This window comes from Protopterus annectens, chromosome 2.part1, assembly GCF_019279795.1.
Source record: "Protopterus annectens isolate FY-2018-M chromosome 2.part1, PAN1.0, whole genome shotgun sequence".
NCBI classification, from domain to species: domain Eukaryota; kingdom Metazoa; phylum Chordata; order Ceratodontiformes; family Protopteridae; genus Protopterus; species Protopterus annectens.
In genome coordinates, this window is record NC_056729.1 from 1117428469 (window position 1) to 1117441131 (window position 12663).

Genomic DNA, 12663 nt, shown 5'->3' on the forward strand with positions numbered 1-12663 from the left:
CAAAAATTCTGAGGGGAGCAGAGAACTTTTCAAAGCATTTACTTAATACCATTGTAGCACAGCCATAGTTTTCTTGATGTTAAGAAGAAGCTTTCTGGAGCTGAGCCAGTGGTTTAGGTCTTGAAGATCAGTTTGTAGTTGGGTTTGGAGCATCTGTTATGCTAGACTGGACTTATAGATAATCGTCATCAACATAAGAAAAGTTGTAACTGACACTGGTCAAGGATAACTTAATTATAAAAATGGAAGAGAGTATTGGGGCAAGTATTGCTCCCTGTGGTATACCTGAATGAGTGTAGGCAAATATGTTATAAAGGGGAACAGTTCTTCATAACAAAGGTCCTGTTAGTCAGGAAGTCTCTGAACCACTATGTAGCCTCACTGCTGATGCCAATGTCTAATAGGTGGACTAGTAATATTGAGTGGTCCACCACATCAAAGGCTTGGGTCAGGTCAATGAAAACAGTAAGATTTCCTTTTTCCATGTTGCTGAACATACACTGGTTAGAGTCCAAAGTGCAGTCACTCTACTCCTTTCTGCCCAGAAGTTGTGCTATTTCAGAAATGAGGAAACTTGGTTACAAATTCTTTTTTCAAGCATTTTGCCAAAGGTAGGAAGTATGGAGATAAGACAGTAGTTGCTCGTGTTAGAATGTTTTGGATCATTAGGTCTGATGAAGGCTGACTTCTAGATTGTGGGCATTAGTGTTACTTGTGAGGCCAAGGTTTTTTGGTGGTGACAACCATGTCTTTACAGTGAAAAAGAAACCAAAGATACAAGTTGTATGGTCCAAAGGGTAAGTCAAGTGGGAATTATTCAAATAATGGGACAATTAGTAAAGTTGAACGGGGGAATGCATTTGGGGGGAGTTAGGCTCTATTTGGGAAGGAGTGAAAGACATTTTATACATATGTGTGTGCGTGTGTGTGTGTATGTGTGTGTGGGCACGTGCACTGCAGCATAAGTTCCCATGTGTGAGTGAAGGTTTCCAGGAGTATGAGTGAGTAGGTAGAAGCTTATTTGTGGCTGCTTGGACGTGTGGCAATACACATATTGGGGGGGGGTACCTATGCTACCATGATGTGCGGGCTGGTAGTGAGAACACTAGCACAGTCTAGCATTGTTTGATTCAGAAACATTGCAATTAGCCTATATAATGAGGCATTTCTCTATGCAGCTTTACCTTGTGTCTGAATTGCAGAGTCCCGTTTTCGCACTTAGTAACAAACCCATGTATTCCAGGAACTGATTTTAAACAAATTAAATATTGCAGGAATCAGACTAAAAACTGTAGAATTCTTTCTCCACCTCCACCCCTTTGAAAAAATGTTGGACAAGGAATTTCAGTAGAAATGGATCATACAGTTACTTGCATCCTCTCACGTCCTTTAATGCTAAACAAAACAGTACACAACTCAGAGTTTCAGTAGTGTGCTATAGTTTGTCTTTTTTTTGGTTTCATGGTTTTAACTAATACCTTGACTTAGTCCACAGTAACGAACACTATAATGGACCTACTACATTAATGCAGTTAAAACTATTTTGGCTGGTGGTACAAAGGCGGTACTGCCAGCACAGCTAGCTGGAATTTTGTAAATGGTTATGAATGTCAACATGCTTCATGTAAGATGCTTGTGTTATAACTGAATTAGAACTCTATGTTATGTGTATATCAGACTTTTTTGTACAGAAGTGTGTGTTGAAAAGGTATTTTGTAAAATACAGAGCTTAAAGATGTATCCTTAGTGTGCCCTGGTGGAAGAAAACAGAAATGTACATGCACTATTGTAACAATTTAAATCTGTATATTTTAACAGTGGCAACTGGGACACACGAAGTTAACTTCACAAAAATAGTTGAAATTAAATTACTTTATGTCAGCAAGAGTCAGGATGTATATACTAGGGAGATCTCTGTGTTGTCTTGAAGGAGAAATAATTACTAGGCTTGAGATGTGGAAGTGTTTTATTGTTTTATGACTTCCAACAGCTGCACAGATTTGAGGAAAAGCCCCTGTATTTTCACAGGTAGATGCCAGGTTCCAGAAGTGGGGGGTTTACCTGGGGTACAGTCAGATGACAAGAAATTATGTCATACTGCAAGTTATTCCATCAGTAATATCTGAGACATTAATTTAAGAACTCTGAGAGAGACTCAACATTCTGTATTCTGTCTTTGACCTAACAACATCAAGATCCACTCACCACATCTGCCTTGCGGCTCTAATTAAGTGTACTAGGGTGTAGTAATTCTCTTAAGATATAGTCAGGAACATAGCAAAGCTAGCTTAAATATTTTTCTTTATTTATTTGAGACTGTCCTGCAATGTTGCTTCAAATATTTCCTGTGATTTTGAACTCTGATGTTACTGCAAATATATATGTCTTATTTTATTTATTATTAAATACATTTAAACATTTCAATGAGGCTGATCTGTATAGAGATGTTTAAGTTCTGAAAGTACTTGCATATTTATTTGATGACATTATGGGCCATTCCTAACAGCCTTCCTCTTAGTCAAACTACCATTTGTATCAATAGTAATATTACAAGATTGTACACCCTTTGTTAAGGGCATTAAGTAGCTGATAAGGAGTTGGCTGGTGCCAGTGATAACTACCTTTATAGTCTGGGCAAAAGGAGGCATAGCTAGTAAACCTGTGCCAGCCTTTCCCAGGTGTGTGTGCATGTATAAATCAAACCTCAAAGAGTGTGCATCAGCTACTTGGGCAGAGACACGAAGCACTGGCTGGACAGAGAAGGTGCTGGAGGTCTTTTCTTGCCACTCAGCTGAGATCTCGACTCTATAGCTGTGCCAGTGGGGACTCTTATTGAGGATCTGAAGAAAGAGGGAGAAACCAGCGCCAAACTGACTGTAGTCCCTATGTGCTCTTAAGGGAAATTGCACATGATGCAGAGAGCTGCATCTGGAAATACTGTGTGTGTACCTGTCATCCTCCCAGTGTACATCCCCCACTGTTGCCAGTGGTGAGGACTGAGGCTCCCTGATTACTGTTGCCAGTGGTGTGGCGTCACCGCTGGTTCCTAATTCCTGTTAATGTCTTACACTACAAATTCTACAGAAATGCTGGTATAAAGTTTTCACTAAATTACATTTATCACTTGCAAACAAATTTGGTGTTTGGTCAACTATTTAGTCAGTCAGTACTTGCTTACGTATTTACATTTTGTTGGCCAGGTTAGTCCCAGTAGAGTACTGTCTCTTTTCACAGGAAACTCAGGGTGTTACTGACTGGAATAATCTGGCAATGACAATGGAGAAACACCCCAATTCTCAGTAGAAGAGACTGTACAGCTCTTTACTCTAAGACAATGGAGAAAGAAAAAGCCATGTCACAGGACAGTGTGATGCAGAGAGCTAAGATGGCAGATGAGAATATAAAGGAATGTCTGCAGTCTGCACACGAGGCAGCAGAAAATATGAAGACTCAACTGATAAAGTTCTCTAAGGGTGGACTTGATATAAAGACCCTAAGGCAGATGATGGCACAAATGAACCAAGTGAGCCAAGCTCTCTTTCATGGTTAGAAGCAGTGGAAAAATGTTTATAGCATAAAACTGGATGCAATTTTGCAAATGGACAGCTGATGGCAGCAGAAGATAACTAAAGTTTGGCAGACATTCAAGCAACATGGGAAGGGGAAGTGAAACTAAATTTACGCTGCAAAACTGAAGGAAATAGAAAACATGAAGAATGAAGGCTTGCTGGAACAAAACACCCAGCTATGAGGAGGATTTCTTCAAAAAAGGAGAGCATAATTAACAGGTATGATATAGGGACACAGTGATGGAACCAATAGGGTTTACACCAGCATCTGTGTGCTCTCTAATACATTTGGAGAATAAACTTTTTGCCAGTTAACTTTTGAATCATTTAAATAATTACACATATTTACGCTTAAGATGAAAAAAAAAGAATGTTCATCCTTACAAATTTGTTTGTGTATGCTCCTGCCAGAGGCACTCAAAGATAAGGAATAAAAAGAGTACTGCAACTCACAACAGGAACTTTCTGAACTGAACATTGTTAGCTGCTACACTGATTTAGGCACAAAATACATTTGCACTGTTGAAAAATGTTTATATCAATTCAAAAATGTATATTTTGGAGCCTTTTGTTCATGGGCCTCTGCTGAAAAGGGGCTGCCACTACTAGCATAACAATTCTTTGGCTGTACAACTAAGCAACGCAACATAAAATATGTTGATTTATCATCCTAACCTCCCTTTCTAAATGTAGGGAGTATTACTCTTCAACCATGTTTGTTTGTCTTTCCGACTTTTACCAGTTAGGGGTCACCACAGCAGAACTCCGGTCTGCTAATAATTGGCAGTAGATTTTTTTATGGTGCCGAGCTGCCAGCCCGACACCCAACCTTCAGAGAAGGCACGCCCATTCACGCATGTCTTTCGGAGGCCACTCGACCGCGGGGAGGACATGCAGACTCCACACAGAAGGCACTCCAGTCGTGAATCGAACAGGAGAACCACTTGCTATGAGGCAACAACGCTACTATTCAACCATGCAAAAGTGCAAAGTGGTAAACCTTATCAGCTACAGTCACCTTGATATTGGGTCCTTCAACATTAAATCACTGCAGTAGGGACAATACCTTCCTCTTGGGGAAAGTAAAAAAAAAAACAGCCTATATTAGCACTGGAAGAGATGGCTTTTAAGAAAACTACACCCGCAAACTGAAATAACCTGACCATTAGTATCAAGGAAAATGTACTTACTTATTTGTTTACCGGTAAAGTTTGACTGGGCCAGAAAGTGCCCATTTTCAGTGGAGGCCCATAGAGAAAAGTTCCACAATCAAAATCTTTGAAAAATCAATTATAGATATTTTAAATTACAGTTATGTTACACTACAAAACACAGGACTGAATGAGAAATACATAAGAATAAGAAGTTATGTACTCACCATAACGTTCCATCTGAGTAGGTGGCTTCATTTGTCTGTAACCTGTGGGTCTTGGATCCGATATCGGATCCGAGCCAGCAACTTGTAGCATAGCTATGGATCCGAGCTCCTAGCTCCTCCCCTCACCCATAATCCCCTGCCAACCTCCTATGACCTCAGATCAAGTTTGCCCCTCTATGGATACCTGAAAAGGTGTACCAACAAGCTCAATAGCTAAAACAAAATAACAGGACCAAGTTCTGAAGGCCACGGGGAAGGAGGGGGGGATGGTTGCAGACAAATGAAGCCACCTACTCAGATGGAACGTTATGGTGAGTACATAACTTCTTAATCTGGAGTAGGGACTTCATTTGTCAGCAACCTGTGGGACAGAGTCCCCAGCTACCTGAATCTTGGGTGGCCATCATGGAAGGATGTTCAGGAGCACTGCGGAGCCAAAGGATGCTCTCCCTCTAGAAATTACATCCAGTTTGTAGTGGTTAATAAAAGTATGAGATGAGGCCCAAGTAGCTGCCGAACAAATATCGTCCAATGGCATTCTAGATTTAAAAGCAGCGGAAGTAGATATGGAGCGAGTGGAATGTGCACGGACTCCCTCAGGTGCGGGCCTCACGGAAGCTTGGTAGGCCAGAAGAATACATTGAGAAATCCAACGTGATAAGGTGACCTTTGAAACGGCTTTACCCAAACTGAATTTGGCAAAGGAGACAAACAGCTGATCAGATTGTCTGTGACCAGCCGTCCTATAAATATAGAAACGCAGCTGCCTGTGTACATCTAATGAATGCAGCTTGTACTCTCCTTTATTTTAATACTTAGGAAAGAAGACCGGTAAGTTGATGGACCGATTGATATTGACTTCCGATGCCACCTTGGGAAGAAAGGAGGGATTGGTCCTGAGGTACACTCTGTCCGGATGAAAGACCAAGTAAGGAGGCTTTACGGAAAGGGCTTGGAGTTCCGAAACTCTCTTGGCTGAAGTGATGGCTACCAGGAACACTGTTTTCCAGGACAAATATTTGAGATAGACCGATGCTGCTGGTTCAAAGGGAGAAGCGGTCAAGGCTTGAAGGACTAAAGAAAGATCCCATGGGGGTACGGCTTCTTTGACAGGAGGCCTGAGTAGAAAGGTGCCCTTAAGAAATGTTTTGCACAATTTAGCTGACATTAAAGGGCCTGTCTCATGTCCCACATGGTAATGGGAGATGGCTGCCAACTGTACCTTGACTGTCGAACAACTAGCTCCTTGCTGAAAGAGTCCGGTTAGAAAATTCAGTACGGATGGTAGAGAGGCAGTGAAGGGATCCAGATTATGATGTTCCGCCCAGACAGAAAAACGTTTCCATTTACTGTGGTATATTTTTCTGGTGGAAGGCTTATGTGCTGCCACCAGGATGGCTTTGACTGGAGAAGAGATGCCGGGAGTCCTGACTAAGAGTGGAACTGGAGCAACCAAGCTGTCAGCTTCAGGTTGACTAGATTCAGGGTCTGTAATTCCGATGGATGGGAGATTAGATCCGGAGTGGGATCCAGAATCCAAGGAGGATTCATTAGATGAGACCACAGGTAAGGGAACCAAGTTTGCCGAGGCCAGAATGGGGCAATGAGGATCATTCTGCTCCCCAACCGTGAGGCTTTCTGTAAGAGCTTTAGCATCAGGGGTAAAGGAGGGTAGGCATAGAGTAGACCGGGCGGCCAAGCATGCACCAGAGCGTCTCTCGGGGCTTCCCCTGGTAGGGGAATCAGAGCGAAGAAGCTGTCGCATTTCGTATTTAAGGGAGAGGCAAAGAGATCGCAGCAGGGTTGCCCCCATTTTGCGAATATCTGCTTCGCTACTAGTGGGCTGAGAGACCACTCATTAGGGGAAAGAATGGTGCGGCTGAGTTTGTCCGCCAGAATGTTGGCCCGCCCCGGAATGTGCATTGCGATCAGAAAGCGGTTGGTGGAAATTGCCCCTTCCCACACTCTCATGGCTTCTCGGCATAAGGGGTAGGATCTGGTTTCCCCCTGTTTGTTGATGTACCAAACAACAGACATGTTGTCTGACTGAATTGCAATCGTTCCTAAGGGGAGGAGATTCTGAAGTGCCTGCAACACCAACAGCACCGCTCTCATCTCCAGAACGTTGATATGCAAGGAGGTCTCTGTGTCGTTCCACGTGCCTTGGACTGTCCTGCCTGTGTAATGCCCCCCCCCCCACCTGAGGAGAGAGGCGTCCGTGGTCACTGTGGCGAGCGGGGGAGGGGTGCAGAAGGGCCGGCCTATGTGGAGGTCCGGGGATTGGAGCCACCATAACAGGGCCCTCCTGCAAACCTTGCTGATAGAGATAGAGTGGTAGAGAGGAAGAGATTGGAAGGACCATTGCACTTGAAGGGTCCACTGCAGAACCCTCATGTTTAGGCGAGCACATGGAAGCAGTGTTATTGCAGCTGCCATGGAGCCCAGCGCCCTCAGGACCAATTCCGCCGGTGGAGCTTCCGACTGTAGGATGGCCCGCACATGCGATCTCAGATTCTGTAGTCGTTCCGAAGTCAGGAAGGCTCGTAGATCCCTGGTATCTAATCTGGCCCCTATGAACTCTATCACTTGTGTCGGAGCAAGGGAAGATTTGTCCGTATTGATTGTGATGCCTAACTGGGGAGCTAGGCGGAGAAGGTAATCTCTGGCTGAGCAGAGTAGATGCCTTGTTGGGGCTGTTAGAAGCCAGTCGTCCAGGTACGGAAAGACCTGCATTCCCTGGAGTCTCAGGTGGGCCGCCATCACTGCTAAGACTTTGGTGAACACCCTGGGAGCTGTGGTGAGGCCAAACGGAAGGACCCTGAACTGATAATGACTGGCTCCCAGCCAGAAGCGGAGAAACCTCCTGGATCGCCTGTCCATTAGAATATGGTAGTACTCGTCCTTGAGGTCTATAGAGCACATCCAATCGCTCCCCCGTAAGAGGGGGAGAATGGATTGAAGAGTGACCATTCGGAATTTTTCCATGGTTACCGACAGGTTCAAGAGGGAAAGATCTAGAATTGGTCTTAAGTCCCCCATCTTTTTTGGCACCAGAAAGAACCTGGAGTAGAACCCTAATCCGAGCTGGTCTTGGGGGACGGGTTGGATGGCTCTTTTTTTTAACAGCTGCTGGATTTCTGCGGCTGCGGCCTCCCTCTGATCGGGTGGAACATCGGGAAGGTTCCTGAGTTTGGGGACATAATACATTGGAATTTTGTAGCCTCTGGATATGATACAAAGCACCCAGCGGTCTGATGTGATGGACTCCCATGCCGCCAGATGCCTCTAGAAATGCCCCCCGACTGCCTCCAGAGCAAAGCAGTCGGGCAACCCTTCAGGGCTGCTGCGTGGGCCAGTCAGAGAAGGACTCTCTGGACCCAAAGTTCTTCGGGGCCCCTCTGCCCCTAGGGCGGCGTCCTCCCTGTCCTCCTCTGCCACAGAAGGACTGGTTGTCCGGAGCAGGTTGGAAATATTGCGATTTCCAGAACCACATCTTCTTCTGTCCCTTTTGGTTCTTCGAGAAGGACCTCTGGGGAGCAGAGAAGCGGACTCCGACGGCAGAAAACGTCTTCCCGTCCTTCTCGCTCTGGACCAGTGTTTCACGAACGGTCTTGCCAAACAAGGCAGAACTATCAAAAGGGGCGTTCGCAAAGGACACCTTAAAGGGCTCTGCAAAGTCACAATGGCGGAGCCAGGCTTGCCGTCTCATGACTAGGCCCGCTCCGCTAGCTCTAGCGGCTCCCTCAGTAGCATGGGACAAAAGCCGCATAGAGGTATTGGAGATAGACCGTAGAGTGGCCACTCGAGTGGAGTACAACTGCTTGTCCTCCGCCGACATGGACTCAGGGGGGGAAGCAGCGTATTCTTTGATAAGATCCCGCTGCATCCTGATGACATGTGCCATATAGTTCAGAGACCTTACAGAGAAGGTCGCTGAACAAAAAACTCGCTTCCCAAGGCGATCCATCGAGCAGGACTCCTTGCTCGGTGGATGGACCGAGGGGCTCTCCTGAGCTAGTTCTCTCTTCGTGGCTGCCGCCGTCAACATGGCATCTACGTGGGGACCCTTGCTCCAGTGGGACCAGTCTGCGGGGGGGCTCAGTATCCTGTCCGGGCATTTAGGGACTGGCTCCATAATGTCCGGCTCCTTCCACGCCCTAGTGGTAATAAGGTCCACCAGGGGGTCGGCCGGAGGGGACACCCAAGAGGTAGACGGACCTGCTTCGAATGCCTCCAGAAACACGGACTCGTCAGAGGAAGCCTTGGGGGCAGACCACCCACCTCTGATCCTAAGCATTTCCATGATGTCTCCAAAGGAGACATCCTCCGGGGGTGACCCTGGGGAGCCTTCCCCTTCATCCAAGTCAGTGTCCTCCGTTAAGGACTCGGGAGAGTCCACGTGCCTCCTCTTACACTTGTACTTGCGAGGTACTTCCTCGGGGGGGCTGTCCGAGGAAGTCTCGCCAGCAATGTCTTGTTCCAATGGAACAATCTGGGACATCGAAGCAGGCTGTCCCTGTGGCCGGGTGATGGAAGCCTGACCCAGCAGAGAGGGAGTGCAGGGTGGAGCCGAGGCAAGGGCCGGGGGTCTGGATGCTCTCGACAGAGCCCTCTCCACCGCATCGAAGGCCGAGGGGGAGCCGCTCTCCCTGGGCTCCAAAAGTCGACTCCCACTCGGATCCGATGAAGGGATCGGAACCGGCGCCGAGACCGTCGGATCCGAGGGACCTGTGTGCTCCAACCTGGACAGAGCCAAAGGCACACTGAAACCCTCGGATCCGAAGCTCAGCCCACGGCTCCGAGAGGTCTGATCCGACAATGGAACCGAAAAACTCGAGGTCAGGGTCGGATCCGAAGAACCCAGTACTGTCGGCGCCGACCCACCCCCGGCTCCGACGCTGCCTGGCTCCGAACGCTCCGAACCCCGAAAGCGGCTCGGAGAAGGAGCAATCAGAGCAAAGAAAGGGGTCGAGCTCCCCCCCCAAAGGGGGGGGGAGGCAAGAGCATTCCCATCTGCAGCTGGGCCTGGATGAACCTTCGCATCATCCGGTCCAAGTCTGCATCTGACAGGCTGTATGTCGATCTCGAGGAGGCCACCAAGGCAAGCCTGGAGTGCCGCCTCGATGACCTCGACGGAGATCGGGTTTCCTCCTCCTCGGGTCCCGGGGAGAAGCAAGGAGATCGGAGCCGAGGAGGAGGAGACCTGGAAGCCATGGAGGGAGAAGCCCCCTTAGCTGGGGGGGCCGAAGCGGAGGCCTCAGCCCGCCGCTTGTGGTGCTTCACCCTCCATTTCTCCCTCCTGGCCTCCCTGTCCTCCGGCGTTTTGGTGGGAGTTTGAATCCCAGCCGGGGGAAGGGGGGCAGTAGTGGCTACCAGCATAGGCTGAGGAGGTGCCACGGGAAGAGTGGAGGCCGAAGCCGAAGCCGAATCCGGAGGCAAGAGACCCGCCAGGACAAGCTTCGACCTCCGCTCTTTCAGTGCCCTGGGGTTGAACGCTGCACAGATTGTACATCCTGACGAGAGGTGTTCAACCCCAAGGCACCGAACACACCGAGTGTGGCCATCAGCCGGAGACAGCTTATGGCCACACTCGGTGCATTTAGAAAAAATAGGTTTTGGGGCCTCTGCCATACCCAAAACTAAAGTATTCTACACAAACACACAGGCCCCAAACACAAACACACACAACGACCAGCAAGGGGAGGGTGAAAACACAACAAAATTAACTAAATAGGAACCTAACCACTCACACAAATTACAATTACAAAGTTTACTGAAAAAGAATGAAAAAAAAAATTCACTTATCTTTAGAAAAACGCTAGGAGCTCTAAAATCCAGCTACACACTCAAGCGCGGAAAACTAGATCTGAGGTCATAGGAGGTTGGCAGGGGATTATGGGTGAGGGGAGGAGCTAGGAGCTCGGATCCATAGCTATGCTACACGTTGCCGGCTCGGATCCGATATCGGATCCAAGACCCACAGGTTGCTGACAAATGAAGTCCCTACTCTAGATCATAGTTTAACTGTTCCATACAAGTCAAATATTATGCTAAAACAGAAAAATGACTTTTCATTCAGTGTAAATGACACCAAGTTATGCCAAAATCCAACAATACCCCTTCACGGGCATAATCAACTGCTTAAAAATAGCCTTGAGAATTACAGTTTTCTGCAGCACTGCAGTCGGATTCATTGCGGAAAAATTGCGTTTGCTATAATGGTGACACAGCAATCACAACTTTAGCCAACACCTTATATTACAAAGAAAGCAAAAAAGAAAGCAAGCATAAATGTGGACAGCGCAAACACAAAATATGGTTCCTGTTTTACAGATTTTTTTTAATTATTCTTCCAGTAGCTTCCTTGTGAGTTCCAAAATTTGAAGCAATTTACAAACTGTACTGATATACACGTAGCTCTATGCTGTGTTTTCTGTCAAATAATACCACTAGTTTTAGACATATAGTTTAGGCATATTTCAGATGGAAATAAATAATCTAGGACTGACCTTTAAGGCAGCTTCATATACTTCATCTGTTAAAGACTCCATCATGTAAGAGCCTCCCCACGGATCAGCCACTTTAGGAATGCCAGACTCTTCTTGTATGACAATCTGGGTATTTCTAGCAATCCGGGCACTTTTCACTGTAGGCAGTCCCAATGCTTCATCAAAAGAATTTGTATGCAAAGACTGTGTGCCTCCAAATACTGCTGCCATTGCTTCAATCACAGTACGAATTACATTATTATAGGGATCCTGTTAGAAACGCAACAGTCAGAATACAACTTCATCCAATAAAGCATCTTCAAACATAACAGTATAACAAGCACTCCTATGTACATAGTGATATGACATTAAGAACAGCAATTAGAAAGCCAACAATGCTATGTATTTTCAAAGTCAGTCTTTAATTTAAGAAACATGATTAACTGAAATCTTTCCATTTTACTACAAGAACGCCAGAAGAAAAAAATGTTGAAGTTACCAAGTATGCTCTACAATCACAATATGCAAATTATTATTTAATTCTCTCATCATGTTAAGACCTAAACACATTCTGAAATACAATGTATATACATTATGGGATTTGATAAGTTAAGTGCCACAATGCATTTTTCCATGTCACTCCTAATATATTTGGGCCATTGTTTAATAAAACGATTTGGAAACTTTTTTCCTAAAACATGGCCCAAATAAATTTACAAAACATCTGTTGACGTCAGGGTAGGGTTAAAGCGGAAATACGTCCTTTGACTTTGGACACGTACCACTCACACGCAAAAAGGTGCATCCATTAAAATCTATAGGCACATTTTCTCATTACCCGTAGTCTGATGTCACTAGTCATAAAGGTAAAGAGACGGGTAGGGAAAATAGATTTTTGAGCATTGTATTAACTAATCTGGACTTTTAAAATATGAACGAGAGGAAGGAAAGTGTATCACAGCACAGGCGGCACCAAATCTTGAAGAAAATCATTGAGTAAATGAACGTCTTAAAACATTTAATATTCATTTAGATGACTGAGTACATTTTGCTGAGCCTAAGACCCTTTTTCAGGGACAATGACCAGAGGCAATTAGGCCACAACATTCAGGAAACTCTTCTTTTTTTTTCCTGAAAAAAATATTTAAAAACAAAAGAAATATGCCTCCTTTTAGTTGTTGCATTACAACTGCATGTTTGCAGCAGGTGTGCAAAACTCAGTAATAGG

The 12663-nt window shown here is 45.7% G+C and overlaps 1 protein-coding gene across 1 annotated transcript in view; it reads right to left on the reverse strand.

The window, feature by feature from the left end:
- Window positions 1-12663, reverse strand: part of MMUT (methylmalonyl-CoA mutase) — a 726274-nt gene that overhangs the window by 447693 nt on the left and 265918 nt on the right. The window contains exon 6 of the mRNA XM_044062658.1: window positions 11457-11705. Within this exon, the coding sequence (XP_043918593.1) occupies window positions 11457-11705 (249 nt within the window). The remainder of the gene's footprint in view (window positions 1-11456; window positions 11706-12663) is intronic.